Consider the following 21,865-nt stretch of genomic DNA (forward strand, 5'->3'; position numbering starts at 1 on the left):
GACGTTGGAATCTCTGCACAACAAGGTGTTAAACTAAGATTCTAAAAAACAAGGCAATCTATCCAACCACAACGCTCTCACTAAAAATATACTAGTAGGAAGTTTGGGTGAGTGCCACTAACACGGAAAATTTCCAATGTTTCCTTCTTCATCGCATCCTATTTTCATCTGTATTTTCGTATGTTTTACAATGTACGTAACATATTACTACAGTAGCACAGATATGTTATTCATAAATAAGCATGTATGTTTGTAAACAGCAGAAAAGCAGCCTAGCACAGTGGATCCAGAACTGGCACTGGAAACTGGAAGATCTGAGTTCGAATCCTGCCTCAGACCCCTAAATGGCTGTGTGACCCTGGACAAGTCCCTTCACTTCTCACTGGGCTAGACAATTCCCTACAATCAAAGGGACAGAGACAGTCTCCCAGAAATCCCCTATCTCAGTCAACTCGCAGGCCGAGCCCCATCCCTGCATACAAACATTAGGGCGCGCGCTTCCTTTTTTTCACTTGATAGGCATGTGGTCAGAAATGTGGGGACCACTGCCCCAACCCCCACACTGCCGCTTACCAGCAGCACGACAAGTCTCTTCCTCTTCCTTGCCTCAGTTTCCTCTTCTGTCACATGAGAGGGTCGGACAAGGGCCACACCACCACAAAAATTAATCTCTGCCTCCCCCGGGGGGACCTGCCTTTTCTTTAAACTACATCCCCATCAGTCTCCGTCCGAAAGCAGCTGATGGTTGACAGCGCCAGGCAGCAAACAGGCGGGAACACGTTTCAAAGCGCATTTAGGTTTGGAACAGAAATTTTCCACGACCGATACGAGAGCTCTCTGCTTCTAGACAGGAACCAGGTGGGATACAGGCTCATTCATCCAACCCTGTGCTGACGGAGGAAGCGTCTGCCTGGGGACAACATCAGTGTCCCTCCTCAGCTGGAGGAGCAGACTAGAAGGAGCTGGTGCTCCGAGGAGGGTCGCCACCTCTCTGGCCCTCAGTCTCCTTCTCTGTCAGAAAAGGAGTCTGCACTCCTAGTGGGTCCCTTCCAGCTCTCTAGTTCACCCTGGTGGACGTCCAAACAAGGCTGTTGTGGGCTGAACGTCTGCTGGGTTTCAAGTCCCAGGCTTGAACCCGGGACCAAAGCTGAGAGAGGGGCTGGTAATGAGCGAGATCAAGAGCTGGACTGCGAGCCAGGAAGACTTGGGTTAGAATCCTGCCTCTGATGCGTACTAGCTGTTTGACACAGCCTCCCTCAACCTCAGTGTTCTCATCTGTACAATGGGGATGACAGCCTAGGATCAATAAGGAATTCGTAAAATGCTTAGCACAGCGCCTGGTGCATAGTAGGCACTTAACAAATGCTGGTGGCCAATAATGGGAAACTGTGGGGACGTCCATCAGCTGGGGAATGGCTGAACAAGTTGCGGCCATTTGGTTGGAGGTGGCAGAAATCAGGGTTCAAATCGTGGCTCTGACACTCCCTAGCCGTATGCACGTCCATGCACAAGTCCCTAAACTTCCCTCAGTCTCCGTGTCCCCCTCTGTAAGAGGAGAACCCTCAGCAGCTGCCCTGTCCTGGGGTGCAGACCACGAGTCCTGGACTGTTTTCGTCTCACGGGCCCCTGGCTACGTGGGGAAGCCCGAGGCCCGCCGTGCCTGCTGCCAACACTGACAATTGCAACGCTAGGTTTCACTTGGAGGTTAATGAGAATCACACTTTCTCGCGTTCACAGACCCCCCCCCGAGGAGTTCACAGACCCCCCGAGGAGCCCACAGACCCCCGAGGACTACGCACCCTGATCTGAGCACGTCGTCGGCCCTCGCGTTCCCATAAACGTCGGCTGCTGCTAGAATGAGACGTGACGGCCAGGTGGCTCTTACCTTATTTCTGAAGCAGCAGGTATATGGCACCCCACACGCCAAGGGTCCGGGGGCGCTGCAGTCATGGTACTGGTTCATGGCCCAATCCTTGTAATCTTCCCCACCGCAGCACTTGAACTAAAAAGAAAGAAGAAAAGTCAGTGAGTGAGTGTGTGTGTGTGTGCGTGTGTGCGTGTGTGTCTCTGTCTGTGTGGAGGACGCACAGCAACAAAGGAATGCCCTCCATGTGCCCTCGGTCGAGGCAGCACACACCTCAAAGTGCCACCCTAAGCCCCTTCCACCAAAGGAGACTTGCTTGTTTTACAATTAGCCAAGGATGAAGAAAGCCATTTCTGACTTCACGGCTTAGGACCCGGGATCGGAGCTGACACCCGGCACAGGTATGCAGTGGAGCTCAATTTCCTGCCTCAGTGTCCCCATCTGTAAAACGAGAACTCGATCCTAGGGGAAGCAGGCAGGAGGGGGCTCTGCGCACAGCACAGGAATACGCCAGGCAGGAGGTGACCAGGACAGAAGGCACTGGGGAGGGTGAGCCTTGAGGAGCTATAGGGGTGACAAGAGCTATCCTCAAGATCCAGCCATGCCAATCTGTCATGAAGAAGAGGGATCCATTCTAGAACTAGGAGCTCTGGGCTGCAGCCCCGCAGGATCCACAGAAACGCTGGGCAGCGTGGGAAGCTGCCCAAAGAGAAACGGACCCTCCAATGCCAATGGGCCCCCCGTCCCTCTCTATCCCCGGGTAGACGGTTTTGGCTGTCATCGCCTTGAACCCAACCCCAAGAGAACCCTGGTCTGCCAGTGATGGCCGGCACCCTCTCTGTGCTGTGCAGCCTTGGGGAGCTGCCTAGAATCACGAGAGGCTGAGTGATTTGTTTAGGGTCCCACAGTTAGTGTGTGTGTGTCAGAGGTGGACTCAAACCCAGGTCTTCCTGGCTTCAGGGAAGACTGCCCACCATGCCACACTGCCTCTGGATAATAGTGGCATACACTGACAGATTTCTTCGGAGTTTACAGAGTGCTCTCCTCACAGCAGCTCTGAAATCTGGTAGGTAGTTACTAGAGAAAAAGAAAAATAAATAAAAGTAGTCCTACTCCTTGGAAAAACAAACTCCGGGACAGCCTCAGGGCCTGTTCTAATAGCGATCGAGTCTCTGGGCCAAGGGATCCTGCTCCGAAGCGTGGCCTGCCCCAGGAGACCCATCAGGAGTCTTCCAGGCAGGCCCTGCACCTGCTCAAAATCACAGGAGGGGGGCCAGGAGCTCCGGAATGAGGAGAGACAGAGGGGGTTGCGCTCAGGCAACACCTGGCGAGCGTGTGTCGGTTCAATCCATAATGAACCTCCTTCTCCGTCTTCCTTTCAACAGGAGATGCTCTGCAGCACTCGGCTGAGCGCCGCCAGGACAGGTCCATTGCCCAAAGGCCCTGAGTGAAAGCTCGCTCCAAGGAGCTGTTGTCTGGACTGAAGACGAACGGGTTCTCACGGTGAGGCCCCCAGCATCTGTTTGGCAGCTGGAGCCAAACAGCAAAGGATGGACAGGCAGAGGGAGAGCAGGGAGGTTGGACACCCTCCACCTAGGGAGGTGCTCGGGGCTCCAGGGATGCATTTCCTTCAAGACCCTGGCTGAGGGCCAAGAAACTACTCTTACCAGGGCTTGGGGTCTCCCAAAGGGGAGGGGGAGGCTGGAAAGAGAACCAGGTCGAGAAGAGCTTGGGTTTCTTTTGGAAGCTCCTCCCCCTCCTCAACTTCCCTTCTCTCTCCCTCCTGTCCAAGGCCCCCGGAGTGATGAGTATGTGGGCTGGGGGAGGGGGAGAGGAGAGCCCAGGAGGGGTCTTACAACGGGGAGTGGATATGGGAAGGTGAGTCAGACCAATCAAACCTTGACAATGCTATCACAGTCACGGCATTCCTGTGCCTGTGTACCTTAAGTGAAGCCACTCAAAGACTGGAGAACCCACTCCCACCACAGGACTCTGGTCCTAGGCCCCACTAAGTAACAACTCTCAAAGACTTGGAATGATACTGTTCCCACAGGACTCCAGAATACCTGTATTGTGGGGTTGTCATGGGAAATCACTCAGGCCCTGGGAAATGACTGTTTGTAATCCACCTTCCCCCTCCCTTCTCACTTGTGATTTATGTGTGTGCGTGTATGGATGTATGTACCGATAGATGTATATACATGCAGGTAGTATATAATCTCTGCCTACAGCAAGGTGGAATTCGGATCAGCAGAGTTCCCCATCTCCAAATCTGTTCGTCATAATGAAATTAATTAACTAAACCACTACTTGATTACTGGCACCTTGCGTCTAGCCCGCTCTATCTCATCATTCCCAGGTTAGAGGCTGGCTCAGTAAAATTCTGTTAACAACCTAATTACCGACACCCACAAGCAGGAGGGACTGCCCTGGGGGCGGTGGGATCCTCCTCCCTGGAGGTCTTTAAACACAGAAGGGATGGCCCCCACCCCCAGCTACGGTCTACAAGGTTCTCAGGGGAATTCTTGGTCAGGAATGAATAGAGCAAGAAGACCCTCACAGACCCTTCTGGCTCGGAGCTTCTGTGATCTGGTCAAGAGGACAGCCGTGACAGGCCGCCTCTGCCTGAGCCAGCTAGGAGGGGCGTCTGAGCATGGCTTGGCCACATAGCGGTCAGACAACAAGCATTTATTAAGCGCCTTCTATTTGACAGGCACCGGGGCAGTGCGTGGGCTACTCTCCCCAGCAGGTCCTTCTTAGTGAAGGGGGCTTTTCAAATGGTTTCACTGTACCCAGGCTGGGTCAGGCTTAATGAGAACATAGGGCCTGCCCTTGTGGTCACCAACACCTAGAGGCCACAAGACCATAAGATCTACGGCCAGGAGCCCATGTCTGAATCCAGGCCCCAACATTTAGCTCGACACGTGACCTTGTTCCTCGGAGCCTCAGTTTCCCCATCTGTACAACAAAGGCACAATCCCCGCACTAGCTACCTGAGGGCCTTTTGTGGGGAAAGTACTTTAAGACTTTAAAATCTGTTCTGGAGTTGCAGCGAACCTTCAGGCACTACACAACTGTCTATTATAATTACTGCTATAATTGCTGATGCCTCCACCCAGCCTGGCCAGTCCACAGCATCCCAGAATTTGGGGCTGGAAGGGGCCGTAGGGACTGTGCGGTCTGACTCTCATCTTTACAGGTGAAGAAGACCATGACCCAGGAAAGCCCCAAGGTAGCACAGACAGCCCAAGTCACAGTCAGGATTAGAATCCAGGTCTCCTGAGCATGAATCCCAAGCTGTTTCCTCACACATCATAACCTCCAGCAGAGAGCGTAGGGTCACGGCCGGAGGACTTGGTGGGAACCCCAGCCGTGCCTCTGACCCCCTGCACGGACCTGGATGAGTCACCTTGGGCGCCCGGGTTTTCTCATCTGTAAATGAAGATGTCAGACCTGATGCTCTCTGCGCCTTCTCTGCATCAGGGGTCCCATGACTGGGGCGGGGAGAGGATGAGAGACGTCTCCTCCCCCTCCCAGTGAACGTCAGCTCTAAGGGGCAGCATCTCACCTGCTCCTGGACAAAGTCCATGATGTTCTTGAAGTCCAGGTCGTCATAGTAATTCTTGATGCCTCTCCGGATGTTGTCGTTCAGGAACTCGATCGTCTGTTCAGAAAGCAGAAATTCAGAAAAGCCTGGGTCCGGGCCTTGCCCTGGCCAGTCCCGCCCGCCAGGTGAAAGCACGGGTTAGCATCACCCCTCCTCCCTGCACTTTCCAAAGAGCTTCTCCCCCGGGCCTCGGGGCGGCTGGGGGAGGAAGGGGGGCAGGAACCGCCACCCTCACTTTGTGAATTAGGAAATAGGCCACTGGAGAAGGGGCGCCAGGCTGGCCGAGTGGCACAGGAAGCCAGATTTCCTGGCTGAGCAACACCTGGCCATGCCCCATGGGCCTGTGCTATCTCTGCGCCTCAGCCCAAGGGCGCACGTGTAGAATGCCCTTCACACGTGGCTGGCTGGCCTGCCTGCTGAGATTCTACCCATCCTTCCAAGCCAAGGCCACCTCCTGCACGAAGCCTGCTCTGATTTCCCTACCAAAAGTCTAGTGCTTATTCCACTGCACCAAAGAGATGCCAGCAACATTTGGGGTGATCTAGGTGGATCAAGTATCACAGACGCCCAACTGAAAGAGTTTTTCCAGATGAGAATAACAATTCACAATTGTTCAGCATTTTAAAATTTACTAGTTACTTTGTGTTATCCCCATTTTATAGATGAGGAAAGCAAGGCTCAGAAAGGGGAGGTTGGCTTATTGGATCTGAGGCTTTAGAAACTGACCCTGAGCCAGAAAGGACCTGACGGGTCAGCTTATCCAATGCTTCACTTTATAGATCAGGAAACTGGGGCCCATCAAGGGGAAGTGACTTGTCCAAGGTCACCGTGGTAGCTACCCAGGAAGGACCTGAACCCAGGTCTGATGGCTGAAAGAGCCAGCCCTCTCCCCACCACATCGCCCTGCCTCTCCTGATCTCCTCCTGGTTGGGGGAGGGTGACTCCCCAAAGAAGAATGCCGTCTGGCTCGTGTCCCACACCGAGTCACGCCTGCTGTCTGCCCTCACAGCCCATCTGCTGTGTTAGAGCTATCTGGCCACACAAAGGGCTTCACAGCAGCAGTAGGTGGGCGATGCCCCAAAGATGGGCAGGCGACTCTGCCCACCCTGGTACAATGCGAGCTTTCAGGCTGCAGAGGACTATCGGGGACAGCCGAGACTCGGCCCAACAAGGGACCTTCTCATCTCTGTCAAGAAAAGCCAGACAGAAAAGCAGGGGGCGAAGGCCAGATGTGGGCCCCTCCCCCAGAGCAAGGCCAAGTTTGGCCATCCCCTCCAGCCAGCCGTGCAGCAGCACCTCCCCCGAGGTGCTCTGGGTCCTGGGTTCTACTCGGGCATTCCCCTCCTGGGCCACACTGCCTTCCCCTGGGATAGGGACATTCTGCTCTCCATATACGTCCTCTCATCTAAGAGAAATGCTCTTTAAGGAGAAGTAGCCTGGAAACAGAGCTCAAGAAAGACCTGGGTGCAAATCCTGCCTCTTACACACAGTAGGTGTATGACTCCAGGCAAGCCCCTCGGCCTCTCTCAGTGCCTGGCACACAGTAGACTCTTAATAAAAGCACTTAGAATAGACTGAATTACTGTAGGCAACTCTCTAAGACAAGGGTTCTTAACCTGGGGTCCACGAACTTGATTTTTTAATATTTTGACAACCATATTTCAATGTAATTTTTAATCCTAGGCATTTTAATTTAAGCATTTAAGTCCCCTGAAAAGGGTCCATCAGTTCACCACATGGCCAAAGGGATCCCGGGCACAAACAAGGTGAGGAACCCCTGCTCTAAGATGATAAATTGCACAGAAGGTACCAGCCTGTGCTGGTGGAGGGGATTTCCTGCTCTGGGAGGCCCCTGTCCCTACTCTTTATGTATTACACAAACTGAAAGTCACAGTGTCCCTTTAAGCTTCAGTACTTTGGGGACACCCAGCACGTTTGCTGAATTGAAGCAGCCGGCTGGGTCACAGAGGCAGTAAATAGATGCTCCTGGCTTAGCACTCTGGTCCTCAGGGCTCCAAACCCTGGGGTCCTCCCCTGTACCACATTAGTGCTCGGCTCTCAACAGCACACAGGGAGGAACCCAACAGACCTTCCTCTTGTCCTCTGCCTAACCTTGCTCCAGAGTTGAGGGGAGCGAACCACGAACATCACAGGGCCCCTGCTTCTCCAGTAAACACAGCTGCTGCTCAAGTAACTTCAGTGGGCCCTCCCTGGGTAAGGGCCATGCCCAGCAACTCACTCGGGCAATTGCTGAGACAGAAAACTCTCACCATCTGCAAGGAGCCAGGGCATCTGCCTGAACTGGTCTCTAAGGCAGGCTAGATGTAGGATGAGGGAAAAATTCACAAACTGCCCAGGAGGGTGAGCTTTGACCACCAAACACAGGCGAGCCAGCTCTCAAGCTTGACCTCAGACCACTCTCTACTGCCCACTCCTCCAATGTCCCAAACCCCTGCTCGGGTGACCAGGAACCACTGAGAATCACTCATTAAGCTAAGCAGGCAGGGCAATGTCCAGGCCCCTGCTCCTTCCCCCATCAATCCCAAGCGGGCACCAGGGCATCCGAGTATTTCCAAGAGCAAACACACAGCTTGAAACCCAACTAAAGAGCACGATGATGATGGCCCAGACCAGGTGGGAGTGAGAGGTGGGGTGAGGGAGGAAAGCCAGCCTGCCCTACCCCCAGAAAGGGAGAGAGAGGAGCTATCTTAGATACGCACCTTGTCTTCTGTGGATTGATTAACTGATTCAAGAGATATGTCACACCAAAAAAAAAATTTTAAAAAGGGGGCAGCCAAGTGGTGCAGTGGATAGAGCACTGACCCTGGAGTCAGGAGGACCTGAGTTCAAATCCTGCCTCAGACACATAACACTCACTAGCTGTGTGACTCTGGGCAAGTCACTTAACACCAATTGCCTCACTAAAAAAAAAAAAAAGAAAGAAAGAAAGGTACGTCTGCAATTCTGTGATTACATGAATTGGGAGTGGGACTAGAAGCCTCCCCCCCCACAAATGGAGGAGATCAGAAATGATTAAGCATAATTAATGTGCAGAAACATGACAGTTGGAAGGGCCCTTAGAACATGGCTCAGCTGCAGGACTTAGAACGTGGAGTGTTAGGACTGGAAAAGGCATTAGAACATGGAACACAAATGTCAGAACTTGAACATCACGGCTACATGTGCTGGGCAGAACAGTTGAGTGAACAGGGAAGTCAGGAAGAGAAAAGGGACATCAGGCGAAGCAGAACAGAGCCATGGACCAGTGTGCCCTGAAGCCAAAGGGGCCCGGCTGGAGCCTGGGAAGCTGGGTGACCTCAGCCCTCACACCCACGGCAGCATCTGCAGGAAACAAATCATTAAGCGATGACTTCAGGCTCCGCTGTCACCCGATGGGAGGGGGCCAGACCAGAGAGGAAGACACAGACACCCAGGCCTCCCACGCTAAGGAAGATGGCCCCAGGGAGCGGGGGGCTCACAGTAAGGACGACTCAAAGGGCAGATGGAGCTGTGGCCTTTCAGGCAAGAGAAAAGGGGAGCTGAGTCCAGGGCCGGCTACGTGATCTCTCTAGGCCTCACTGTCCTTAGGGTGGCTCTAAGGGCTCTTCTGATTGTCCATCTAGGCAGCTAGGTGGTGCCATAGTGCCCAGAGTGCTGGGCCTGGAGTCAAATGTGCCCTCAAGCACTTACTAGCTGTGTGCCCTGGGTAAGTCATTTAACTTCTGTCAGCCCCAGCTTCCTAATACATAAAATATGGAAGTCTCTGAGGCCTTTTCTGGCTCTACATCCATGATCACGTTACTTACTCAATTATTTAATAAACATTCACTAAGAGCCTGTTGAGTGTACAGGTTACCACGCCTGGCACTGGAGTAGATATAGTTTAGACAAGCTGGTCCCTGTCCTCAGGGGGCACACAGCTTGGCAGAAAAATTGAGTATAAAAGGCTTTCCTCACAAATGCCCTTGCAGGCAGGACAAGCATTAATTTGCCTAATTTGCAAACAGGGAAACAACATGTACAACGCATAGGCACCTACAAAATAAACACAAAGTGACTTGGCAGGGAGAACACAATAGCTGGGAGTACCGACACCCAGTCAGTCAACAAGCACGTACTAAACACACGCTGTAGGCCAAGCATCGTGCTAAGTGCCAGGGAAGCAAGGGGAGGCAAAGACAGTACCTGCCCTCAGCGAGCTGACATTCAAGCAGAGACGATGGAGCAAACAAAGCTCATCCTGTACAGGATACGATACAGATGTCAGCTGGAGCCCCAAGTGTCCATCTCGTCTACAAGAACAGCATGGACAAAAATGGAAAAAATCCTGCTGCAACGTAGGCCGCCCAGGGTGATAGCATTCTTCTGTTCTACCAGTGGAATAACACTATCCAAGAAGAAAATGAGGTCGGTGTGGCCCGACCTATTCCAGGAAGCCAGGCTGGCTCCTAGTGATCACTGCTTCCCTTTCTGTATGTACACTAACCACCCCTCTAAAAGTGTGCTCTAGAATCTTACCAGGAATCAAAGTCAAGCCTGTAGTTTACTGTCTGTCATTCTCTTCTCTCTTAAATTGGGATGATTCTTTTCAGGGTAGCTAGGTGGCGCCATAGTGCACAGAGCACTGGACTTGAAGTCAAAAAGACTCATCTTCTTAAGTTCAAATCCAGCCTCAAAGACTGACTGGCTCTGTGACCCTGGGCAAGTCACTTCACTCTCATCTGTAAAATGAACTGGAGAAGGAAATGACAAACCACTGCAGTATCTTTGCCAAGAAAATCCCAGACAGGGTCACAAAGAATCAGACACAACTGAAAAACAACTAAATAACACTTTTCCTTTTGCCAATCCTTCAAATTCTCCACAATCTTTCAAACATCACTGACATTGATGCCGTGTCTGCCAATTCAGAGGATTACAGAACTAGAGCAAGAAAGGACCTTCTCTCCCAACACACTCGTTTAAGAGAGAAGGAAACTAAGGTACAAAGAGTTGAAGTAATTCAGCCAGGGTTACATAGGCAGAAAGTAACAGGCAGGATTTGAACTCAGGTTCTCTGCACCCAGAACCAGGCCTCTTTCCAAGGTGTCATCTAGTCTCTCAGGACATAGATCAAACAGGTCTAGCAACCTGAACTCATTAAAAGTTAGGTATCCCCTTCCCATAACTAGTACCAAGAGGACAATGGGAGCGTAAACGGAGCTGGGAATTCCGGAGACAGAACCCCAAGGGTCCTCCTTGACTGGACGGACACATCAGCCCAGAGGAAGCCAGGAGAAAAGAGTTATCTCACCCTCTGGGTAAAACAAAGGCAGGAAGGAAGTGATCTGGGGAGGAAGGCCAGAGAGCCCAACTCCAACCTGCATTTACAGAGACCTTGGCCTGCAGCTGTGCTGGCATCTGGAGCACTAAGAGATCCCCAAGCCCCCTCCACGGTCTTGATTCACAGGAAGAGGGGAAGGTAGGGAGGAAAGGAAGGAGCCATCAATTGCCCAAAGAGCTGGCTCCCCGCAGCCCAGGGGGGAGCCATGGGAAACCCAGGGCCACAGGGGTGGCCGCACATCTGGACATGGCCGGCGTTGCCTCTGGCCAGCTCCCCAAGGCCAGCCTCTCCTCCATCCCCGCTGACATCAAAAACGCTTCTTCCTCTCCTTTCACCCAAGAAGCAGGGCTCTGGAAGGAACATGTAAGTGGGAGTCACCAGCTTGGGCCTCTAGACCGGGCTCTATCATTTATATGTGACTGTGCCAATGACCCTCTCTGAGCCTCAGTTTCCTCATCTATAAAACCGGGAGTAAGGTTCCTGCCCCACTTATCTCACAGGGCTGGTGTAAGGGATGGGAAAATGCCCTTTATGTGTGAGGCGCCATTCCTACAAAGAAGGTTTTAAATTAGTGGGACAACTCAAGTTTCAATTCAATTCAACAAATACTTATGAAATGCCTCCAAAGTAGCAGGCACTGTGTGAGGTGCTGGGAATACAAAGGCAAAAGTAACAATATTCTCCGCCCTCAAGGGGCTTGCGTTCTACCCAGAGGACGCCTGACCCTGTGAGACACCAAGGTACAGAGAACGGGTATTGGCCTTGGTGAGAGAAGCGCTGGGTTCTAATCGCCACCTCTCCAGGGCTGAGCAGGAAGTCACCTCCCTGAGGTTCCTCATCTGTAAAGTGGGAGGGTCCCTTCCAGCTCCAGACCCATGACGCTGTCAGAACTTGCTCCAAATCATAGGGATCAGAGGATCACAGGGCTCGAGCCGAAAAGATCCGGAGAGATTTCACAGATGAGGAAACTGAGACCCGGAGAACAAAGGAATTTGCCCAAAAGCAGAATTAGTTAGTAAGTGTCTGAGGCAGGATCTGAATTCAGATCTTCCTGACTCCCAAGTCCCACAGCCTAACCATTGCATCACCTAGCATCCTCACTGGGGGAGAAATGTAAAATAAAACTGGCAAAGTAGGAGGGAGCCAGAAAAAGGCCAGGCAGAGTCACCTCCAACCGCCTGGAAGAAATCCCTACCAAAACCCTTCGTAGGGAGACCAGCTCGGTGTGAATCGGCAGTGTGATGGGGCAGCCAAACATCTGACGCCATCTCAGGCTGCACTGTGAGGCCTGGTCTCCAAACTAAGGGGGACAATGGTCCCGCTGTCCTCTGTCCCCATCTGGAGCACAGAGCCCAAGGGCAAAGGAGGGCCAGGCCAGAGAAGAGAAGCCCAGGGGGATCTTGGGGGGCTATCTTTAAGGTCAGGCCCTGCCATGGAGAAGAGGGATGGGAATCAGGAGTGTTCAGCTCAGTCCCAAGGGGCAGACCCAGCACCGACGGGTGGGAATTCCAGGCGATGAGATTTGAAAAACTTCCTAACTGCAAGAACTATCCCATGGTATAAAGCACTGCTTCAGGAAGGTAGTGAGCTCCCCATCACTAGAGGGCTTGGAGCTCAGGCCGGATGACAATTTGTTAGGGATGCTCTGGAGAGAATTCGTGCTCAGGTGTTGGTTAGGCTGCAATACCGGAGACCACAATGCTGGATTTCACTATACCATAGTAACAACAGCAGCAATAATAATAACAGTTACATGCATATAGCACTTACAATATCATCTCATTTGGTCTTCACAACAACCCTGAGAGGCAGGTACTATTGTGACTTCCATCTTACAGTTGAGGAAACTGAGGCAGACAGAGGGTAGGTGACTTGCTGAGGGTCACAGAGCTAGGAAGTGTCTGAGGCCAGATTTGAACTCAGATCCTCCTGGCTCCAGGCCTGGTGCTCTGTGTACTGTTTCCTAGCTGCTCCCTATATAACTAACAAATCCATGCTGATCCAGGCATTTGCTGGTCCTAATCACACTGATTAGCAGGTCTCTCAATGGCAGGATTGAAGGGCGGATGAGGTGCTGTGAATGGCCTTCCCAGGGCCAGGCTGGCTACTCTGGGGATGACATATTCTCCAGCAGCCGTTGCCTGTGATTCCCAAAGGGCAGCCTCCTGGCTGGGCTCCTGCCAGTGGACAGAAGCCCTTGGGGGCCTGGGGGGCAGGCGGGATCCCAATTGTGAGAAGCTGCCCTCCAGGCAGCAAAACAAGAACACTCCCCCCTGCGGAGCTAAGCATGTGCCTGGCCACACAGCCATGAAGAAATCCCACTGGAGCCTGGCCTTCCACCGCAGTCATAGGAGGCCACTGTCGGGCCTGAGGTACCTGTATCTTGGGGACGGGGACAAGCAAGCGTTTCCAGACAGACTGGCCTCCCCCTGGGGCCTAAGAGTGAGCCAACTTCCCCTGAAGCCCCACCTGCCTCCCCAGGTGCCAAGAGGCCCCCCCCAGATCTCAGATGGACTCCTCTGCGTGGTAGTCCCAAGGGTGGGCAGGCTTCAATTCAGACTCACATAAGCCAGAAAGGACCTAAGAGAAGGTCTATTCCAGGGGAGGTTTAACCCTTTTCGTGTCCTGGACCGCTGTGGCAGTGTCTACTGAAGCCTACGGCCCCCAGCTCAGAGCTCCCCAGTGAGCCTCCCCTGCCTCCAGGCCTGGTGAGACCCAAAGAGCAATGACGGCCAGCTCTGCCAGGATTCCTCCTGTGGGTTAGCCAGGAACCCTACCCCTTTCCCTTTCTCCTCCCATCCCAAGGAAAGGGGTTGCTCTTCCTGCCAACACAAACGAATTCCAATTCTCCCCGCAGCCAGGCCTTCCTCCTTTCCCCTGGGTTTCAATTACCTAACTTAACTAAAAAGCTGATTTTATCAAGCACGCCTGAGTCTGTCCTTGGATGAGATTCAGGCGATGTTCAGATTTTGGAGACAGATGGATGGTGAATGAGATGCTACGGCCCTGGGGTCAAAGCTGGGGGAGGGGGGAATAGAAGGAGGAGGAGGGGGAGGGGTGGGGGGGGAGGAAGAAGAGAAAGCCTTCTTAGCAAGAATACTTTTTTCTCCCAGATTTCCTCCCTCGGCCAGGGCCCCCTCCCTCTCCACCTTTATCTTCTCTTTCTTCAGACCAGTCCACTTCCGTGCTGGGGGACTGAACAGCCCAAGCAGTCCAAATAGGGGAGAGCAGAGGGCTGGCCACAGGGAGCCTTTTGTCATTGGTGACTCAGTGTCAGGGAGACCCGAGGGGTGGGAGTGAGTGGGCTCCCCATCCTTTCCCTTCCACCCTGAGAAAAGAGAGGGCAAGCACTGGCCCAGCCACGGTCCAGCGCTCTGTCCACCTGAATCCCATGACACGAGAGGCCACGTAAGACAAAGGTGAGAGCTGGGCTTGTGTCCCGGCACTGAGTTAGCAGCTGGGGGACCCTGAGCCATACATGGGCTGGAAGGGACCTCCTCATTTTACAGATGAGGAAACTGAAGCACGGGGGCTAAGGTTGGACAGGGGAGTAAGAGGAAAATTCACAGGACTCCTGTTTTGGCGTTTCTTCATATCTGATGGCCTGATTGAATCACAGATCTGACAGCTAGTGGCCAGTTTCCTGAGCTCTCCAGATCCAGTGAATGCCCACTGCCCCACACTGCCTCCTGCTTCACTCAATTCCATTCAATAAACACGGATTCAGGGCTTCCTGTACTTGGCATTGCAGAGGACAGTGCCTGCCCTCAAGGAGCTTACATTAGTTGCACAAACCCACCCACCAGTCCCTCCAGGCTCCATTCACGGCCAGGTCCCAACAAATGGATGACGTGCCTCTAGCAGAGGCCAACCGGCAAGAGGGTCTTCATAAAATTTCTGCTTTGGCTGCGGCCTTGCTCTCTTCTCCATCCGAAGGGGGTGTGTTTAAAAGCCTCAGTCTCTTCATCTGCAAGATGGGGCCAATGATTCCTACAACCCCCCCCTCGCCCCAGGGGCTCCCATATCACCCAGCGGTGAGTGCTTAATAGATACTTACTGACTGACTCACTGATCATAAACCACAAACCACTATAACATGGGACTCCCTACTATTAGTAAAAGTAGTACAGACCTAGAATTAAATAGCGAGAAAAGACTGGGTTGGATCCCACTTGGTAAACTGGTTGGCAATTTCAACAAAACCGCGAGACAAAACTCAATATTATTATTAGAGACCAGACGTGAGAGTCATGAGGCTTCAGCGACGCGCTTCTTATCATTATTACTGTGCATCACCATCATCGTTAACAGCAATGTCACTAATAATGATAATAACAGCAGAGAATGATGATGGTGGTGGTGGCGGCGGTCACGATAACAACCAATAAGCACAGAGGTCAGCCCGACAGCCTCTAAGGTCTCTCCCAGCTCTAAGTCTCTGCTGCTGTGATCTGTGATCGTATTAATAAGTTAATTAATTAAATTAATAATAACAAATCACACGCTTGGGTGACTCGGGTGAGCAAGGACCCTGGAGGAAGGCACAGAAAGCAAAGGGAAAGGACACCAGATGGGCTCTTGTTACCCAGTCGCTTTTCCGGGCCTCAGTTTCCCTCCTTTCCAGGACTCTGCACACGGTCCACTAACAACGCTGAGTCAGAATTCCTCCTGTCCTCCGCTCACCTGGTTCCTGAAGATTAAGGCCACCACGCCCCCGATGAGCTCGATGATGAGGCAGATCCCCAGGATGTACATGAACTGCGGGATGGAACACAACAGTCACTTAGAGACGGAGGCCCACCGACACTGCCACTCCCAAGCCCATTTTACAGGTGAGGGAACTGAGGCTCCAGAGCAGAAGCCGATTACTTAGGGCTCCATCCGACTCCAGGGCCGGTGTTCCCTCTGCTGCACAGGGCAGCTAGGTGGCGCCATGGTGCACAGAGCCCTGGGCCTGGAGTCAGTCAGGAAGACCCGAGTTCAAGTATGACCTCAGACACTTAACCAGCTATGTGACCCTGGGCAAGTCACTTAACCTCTGCCTCAATTTCCTCACCTGTAAAGTGGAAAAAAGAATCGCACCAATCTTCCAGGGTTTTGTTATAAGAATCAAATGAGCTAACATTTGTAAAGCACTTTATAATCCTCAAAGAGCTAAATAAATGCTCATTGGAATTGTGTTATGATGATGATGATGGAATGGAATAGAATCACTCATAAAAGATGCCAAGAGAGGCTTCATGGCATAGCTAGCAGAGAGCTGTCCCTGCAGTCTCTTATGAGAAAGAGAAAAGAAGGCAGCAGAGAAGCCTTCCACACTACTATGCTGTAAAAAATGTAGTAAGAGCTTATGGTTTTGCATGGAGCAACTAGGAACTCCTGAGTTTAAATCCTGCCAGAGATACTTAGTAGCCGTGTGACCCTGGACAAGTCACTTAACCTCTCCCTGCCTCCGTTTCCTCATCTGTAAGACGGGGATAAAAACACCTGCCGGGGCTATCAGATGAGATAACAAGGCTTTGAAGGCTCTGAAAACCTTGGGTGGTACACGTAAATCCTAGCTCTCGTTATTATAACGTATGAGGCGCATGCCCTCCTCACTGGATTCCTGACTTCTTTCAAGATTCTGCAGGAGGCATTTCCCCACCCCTCCAGGAGCTGGGAGGGCCACGCACCTTCCAGCTACTTTGTATCGATCTTGTGTCTGCCCGGTTATTCACCTGCGTCCCTGCCGGAGGAATGACTGAGTGACCATGGCCTGGTGGGTGCCGCCCTCCCACATCTGTGATGCACGGCCCTGCCCCTGAGGACAGAGGGCAAGACAGACCCAGACTAGGTGGAAGCAGGGGCTGAAGCCAACAGGCAGGGCCGGCTCACCGCTTGGAGGAGACAGATGTTGTCCCGGAGGGAAGCCAAGACCCCCACGAAGGAGACAATGAACATGACCACCCCGAGGAGGATGAGGATGATGGCGGGCGCCAGGAAGGCACTTTCGAGGGTTTTGTATTTCTGGCGCTCCACTTCTGCGTAGATCCCCACGGAGAGGATTAAGGCACCTATAAACTGCAAGAGGAGAAAGCAAATGTTATTTTCTTTTCCCCCATCATAAAAATGGGGGAGAAAACACAAAACTACACATTGGTCTCTACTGTGGCTAGGAGGACGAGATCTACTAGACAGAGATGGGAACTGGACCTGTGATGCCACTGCTACGGGAACTCCCAAGTGAGGAAACTCCCTCCACCCACAAGCGGCAGCCCTCTCTCTGACTATGTCTTAGAGATCTGCCTAGCACACCGAGGGGTTAAGGGACGGCGTCTATGTGTCAGAGATGACACTCGAACCCAGGGCTTCCGGCTCTCGACCCACCAGGCCATGCTGCCCCTCATCAATAGGATAAATATTTCACATAAATAAGCAAAGCACTTATATGTTCTAGGCAACAAGACAAGGGCAGGGAAGAAAAAGAAAAGGCAGAAATGATTTCTACTCTCAAGAAACTTAATTCTAATGGAGGAGACAACATCTATTTAAGCAGTTCATACAGAGTAGATGGAAGAGGAGAAGGACAGTGAGAGGGAAATACTGCAGGAAGTGGGGTGAGCTGAAGCTCTCTACACAGGGCTGGAACCAGCCGCAGGGAGCCTCCTAGAGACACCTAGAAACCGGGAGACTTCCCGGATTGACCCAGCCACAGGGATACTCTTGGACATACTGGCAAGCCCAGTGCTTCCCTTGGCATACCTAGAACCAGACACAAAGAAAGAGGCAGCTAGGCGGTGGAGTGGGTCGGTAGAGCTGGAGACTTGGGTCAGGAAGAACTGAGATCAAATCCTCCCTCAGACACTCACTAGCTGTGTTAATCTGGGAAAGTCACCTCTCCTTACCAGGCTCCATTTCCTCATCTGTAGAATGAGGGAGTTGGCCTTCATGCTCTCCAAGGTCCCTTCCAGCTCTAAATATGTGTTCCTAAATTTACCTTGACCCCCATACCTTCCCTTGATACAGTCCCTAGAGATAGCTTGATGGTCAAAAACCACTAAGTTCTAGACAGGTCTTCCTTGATATACCTAGAAAACTGGAGAGTCCTACGATAGACCTAGAATCAACCACAGAACATTCCTAGAAACACCTAGAACCTCAGAAATTCCTTTTGATATGGCTGAAACTAGGAACAAAGACAGGTCTAGATATATCTGGAACCCTGAAGACTGCTTTGATATACTCAGAAGCCGTGTTGTTGTTTTTTTTCCCCATCTGATCCCTGCCTAATTAATGCCTGGTGATAGGGGCCACTCACTCTTCCACATGTGATCTTTCTGCTCAGTTTCCACCAAAAAGTCCACCTAGAGGCCCAAAGAGTCCCTTTGTAGATAATCCTTCTCCAGGGCAGGTAGCAACACACAGGCTTGTTGACCTTAATAGGCTGTTTGATTTAATAGGCCACCCCCCCCTTAGCTACACAGAGTTGGAAGCTGCCCACTAGATGAAGAGTCAGACAGGCAGGGTAGTCAAGCCAACCAAAGATTTAGGTAAACATTTTGAAAAGAAAAGTACACAATTTGCCAACGATAGGCCATAACACAAGCAGACTCAAAAATAGCCTGGGGCCCCAGGGATTTCTTTTTACTGCCTCTTCCCTGCCTCCAGGCACGGCCATGGATGGTGGCTCCAAACAAGAAAGCTATTTCCATAAAACAAGAAGACCTTCAGTGCTAAGAGTCCTCGGGTTAGATGATGATAACTAACCTTCATATAGTGCTTAACTATGTGCCAGGCACTGCAGAAGCACCTTACAATGATGATCTCATTTGATCTTCACAACAACCCTGGGAGGTGAGTGCTATTATCACCCCCATTTTACAGACAGATGTTAAGTGACTTGCCCAGGGACACACAGCTAGTAAGTGTCTGAGGCCAGATTTGAACTCAGGTGTTCCTTACTCCAGACCAGGCACTCTATCCACTGCACCACCTAGCAACACTCAAGGACCACAAGCTGTAGAGCAGTTTTTGCCAAATCTTGAGCTCTTATCCCTGAAGCTGGAGTCTTTGGGTTTATAGTCATTGATTAGGAGATTACTATAGTCACTGACTACTGTGTCTTGTGTACCTAACCTATTCCACTGACCCACCACTCTATTTCTTAGCCAGTACCAAGTCGTTTTGATGACTGCTGCTTTATAATACAATTTAAGGTCTGGTATGACTAGGCCACCAACCCCAGCATTTCTTTTCATTAATTCCCTTGATATTCTGGACCTTTTGTTCTTCCAGATGAAGTTTATTATTTTTTCTAGCTCTATAAAATAATTTGTTGGTAGTTTGATTGGTATGGCACTGAATAAGTAATTTAATTTAGGTAGAATTGTCATTTTTATTTTATTAGCTCAGCCTACCCACAAGCAACTGATATTTTTCCAATTCTTAGATCTGACTTTATTTGTGTGAAGTGTTTCGTAATTGTGTTCATACGTTGATCAGTTTGTTAACTGTCTAGGGCAGCAGGTTGCAGCCTATCACAGGGCATCCTTGGCCGACCCTGCCACCTCCAGGAAACTGAGCACTAGGAAGACCAGAGAGAGCTCTGGGGACTGCATCTGCTGGTGGGCTGAACCCTGCAGTGTCCCACCCACGTCAACTACAGATGGACCAACGGAACTGACTGAAAGCTACCAAGTGTGCTGACAGCCACAAACCCAGGAGCCTCCTTGAGCCCTCCAGAAGCAAAAAAAAAAATCACTAAGGATGTGAACAAGCCCTTATGAAGGGCCTACTATGTGCCAGGCACAGTGCTGGGTGTCCAAAATGAAATAGTGCCTGCCCTCAAGTAGCTTACCTTCTATCAGCTGAAAATAACTTGAAGGCACATAAGTAAATACAAAACACATGCAGGAAACATAGTAAATCAGGAGAGGAGGGGAAGGAAGGTCAGGAGAGGCCTCAGACATTTGAGATGGACTTTGTAGGAAGCTCGAGAGGTGAGGAAGGAGTATATGCTGGGTCTGGCCCCCAGACAACCCAAGAGCCAAGCTCCCACGTTCCCAGTTCCCAGTCCCCTGCACGGGAAGGCCCAAATCCCACTATTCTCTTGCAGAATGAGACTTCGGTTGTTACAAAGAGATCCTACCCCATGGGGCCGGCCCCATGTCCTCAGTCTCTTCAGGAACTGGTCACTAGGCCCAACAGCCCTGTCCTCAGGAAGTCTGCTACTTCCTTTGGTCTAATCTGGTGGTCTTTTGTTGGAATTTAATCCTTTTCTCTTCCTCAGCAGGGATGCAAAAATATTCAGGAAATACTGTGGACACCACAGAGTTGATGGGGAAGGTGCAAATATGCAATGCTTCTAGTCCTTTCTAGGAGAAACAAAAAACATGAAATCCCTCCTTTCTAAGTGTCCCTTAAAAACTCAGTCTTTTTGGCTCGGGGGGGGCGGGGGGGGGGGGGGGTGGGTTTGCTCTGGCCTGGAGATTTCATCAATGTGGGGAAATCCCAGAGCCCCAAAGACACTCTCTCTAAGGAGGCAAATCAGCAACTCCTTTAGAATGTATGGTCTAGAGTAGCTGCTCCAGGGCACTGAGGGGTTGAGTGATTTGCTTAGAAAATACTCATTTTAGCTTTTTTTAAAAAAATGTGAAAATGCAGAAAAGTAAAAAAGTCTAGAAACAATTTTTTTGGCTTTTTTTTGGTGGGGGGAGGCACCAAAAAGTCCTAAAAACAAAACAAAATAAAAACTCAATTTCTTCCCAGTATTCTTCCCTCAGGCCTTCAATTTGGTGTAATGGAAAGAACATTAGACACAAGAAAGACAACTGGGGTTCCGGCTCTGCTCCATCATTTCCCTGAAGCATTACCTAGACCTTTCTAAGATTCAGTTTTCTCATCTGTAAAAGGAGGGGGTTGAACGTGATCCCTAAGGAAGGAACCTTCCAGCTCTGACATTTGATGATTCACATCTCTACTAGACAACCAAAACCCCAACCAAAGCAAGGTAGACAGATGGTCTGCCTTGTACAGTCAGTCAGTCAGTGCAGTGACCATGAGCTCCACCGGAGTCACTCAGACAATTTCCTGCTGGACCAGAAGACAATCCCCAGAAGTTCCCACATCTATTTAAGTAACAATGTCAGTCCTGGGGCCACGTGGTCACGATCCCTGTCCTAGGGGCAACAGATCAGTCAGACTTAAAGGCCAAGAACACAGAGCTCTGGTGCCCACTGACACTCCTCGGGGAAATTAGGAGAGGTGGGCAGCCACTGTGTTTGCAAGGACAACAGCAGCGGTAATAACAGCTAGCATAGCAAAGCTCTCTTTATGTATTACCTCATTTGATCCTCACAATAAACCGTGAAAGGTAGGGGCTATGATTATATCCCCATTTTATAGAGAAGGAAACTGAGGCAAACAAGTGACGTGGCTCACCCACTGTCACAGGGCTAGTAATTGTTTCAGGTCTCCATAACCCCAAGTACAGTATTTATTCTTATCTCCTACACCCCCCCAGCTACTCACAGTTATATAGAGCTTTGCATTCATTATCTCATTTTATTTCCGTAATGACCCTGTGAAGTAGGTGATAGTTATCACAGATGAGGAAACTAAGGTCACATCACTAGCATTTGAGGCTGGTTTTGAACCCAGGTCCAGCTGACTCCCAGTCCATTATAACACAGCACATGTCCTAACCCCTTATAACAAACCAGCTAGAACAGAGACCCCCAGTTTAAGAAGCGCTGAAGGGGTCTCAAGTGGAAAAAGTTTAAGAAGTCCTGAGCTAAAGGGCAGCCCTACCTTCCACACCATGATGGAAAGTTTCACCCAATATGCCTCAGCTGAGCTATATGGAAAAGGTAGAATGCAAAATATTCTCCTGCTCACATTAGCTTCATTTTAAGATGTGAAAACTCAGAAAAGCAGCAGAAAGTTCAGAAATAATTTTGTTGACTTGGGGGGGAACAGGATGGGGTTTAGCTGAGTGAGTGTATATAAGTGTGTGTGTGTGTGTGTGTGTGTGTGTGTGTGTGTGTGTGTGAGTGTCTGTATACATGGCAGCTAGGTGGCACAATGGATA

General features: G+C 51.0%; 1 protein-coding gene across 1 annotated transcript in view; it reads right to left on the reverse strand.

The window, feature by feature from the left end:
- The window catches only part of TSPAN15 (tetraspanin 15), a 64,796-nt gene that overhangs the window by 10,354 nt on the left and 32,577 nt on the right, over positions 1-21,865 (reverse strand). The window contains exons 2-5 of the mRNA XM_027840520.1: positions 16,672-16,857; positions 15,478-15,552; positions 5,433-5,528; positions 1,886-2,002 (exon numbers count right to left, since the gene is read on the reverse strand). Coding sequence (XP_027696321.1) covers positions 1,886-2,002; positions 5,433-5,528; positions 15,478-15,552; positions 16,672-16,857 — 474 coding nt within the window. The remainder of the gene's footprint in view (positions 1-1,885; positions 2,003-5,432; positions 5,529-15,477; positions 15,553-16,671; positions 16,858-21,865) is intronic.

This window comes from Vombatus ursinus, unplaced genomic scaffold (genome assembly GCF_900497805.2).
Source record: "Vombatus ursinus unplaced genomic scaffold, bare-nosed wombat genome assembly UNPS02014847.1, whole genome shotgun sequence".
Taxonomy (NCBI): Eukaryota; Metazoa; Chordata; class Mammalia; order Diprotodontia; family Vombatidae; genus Vombatus; species Vombatus ursinus.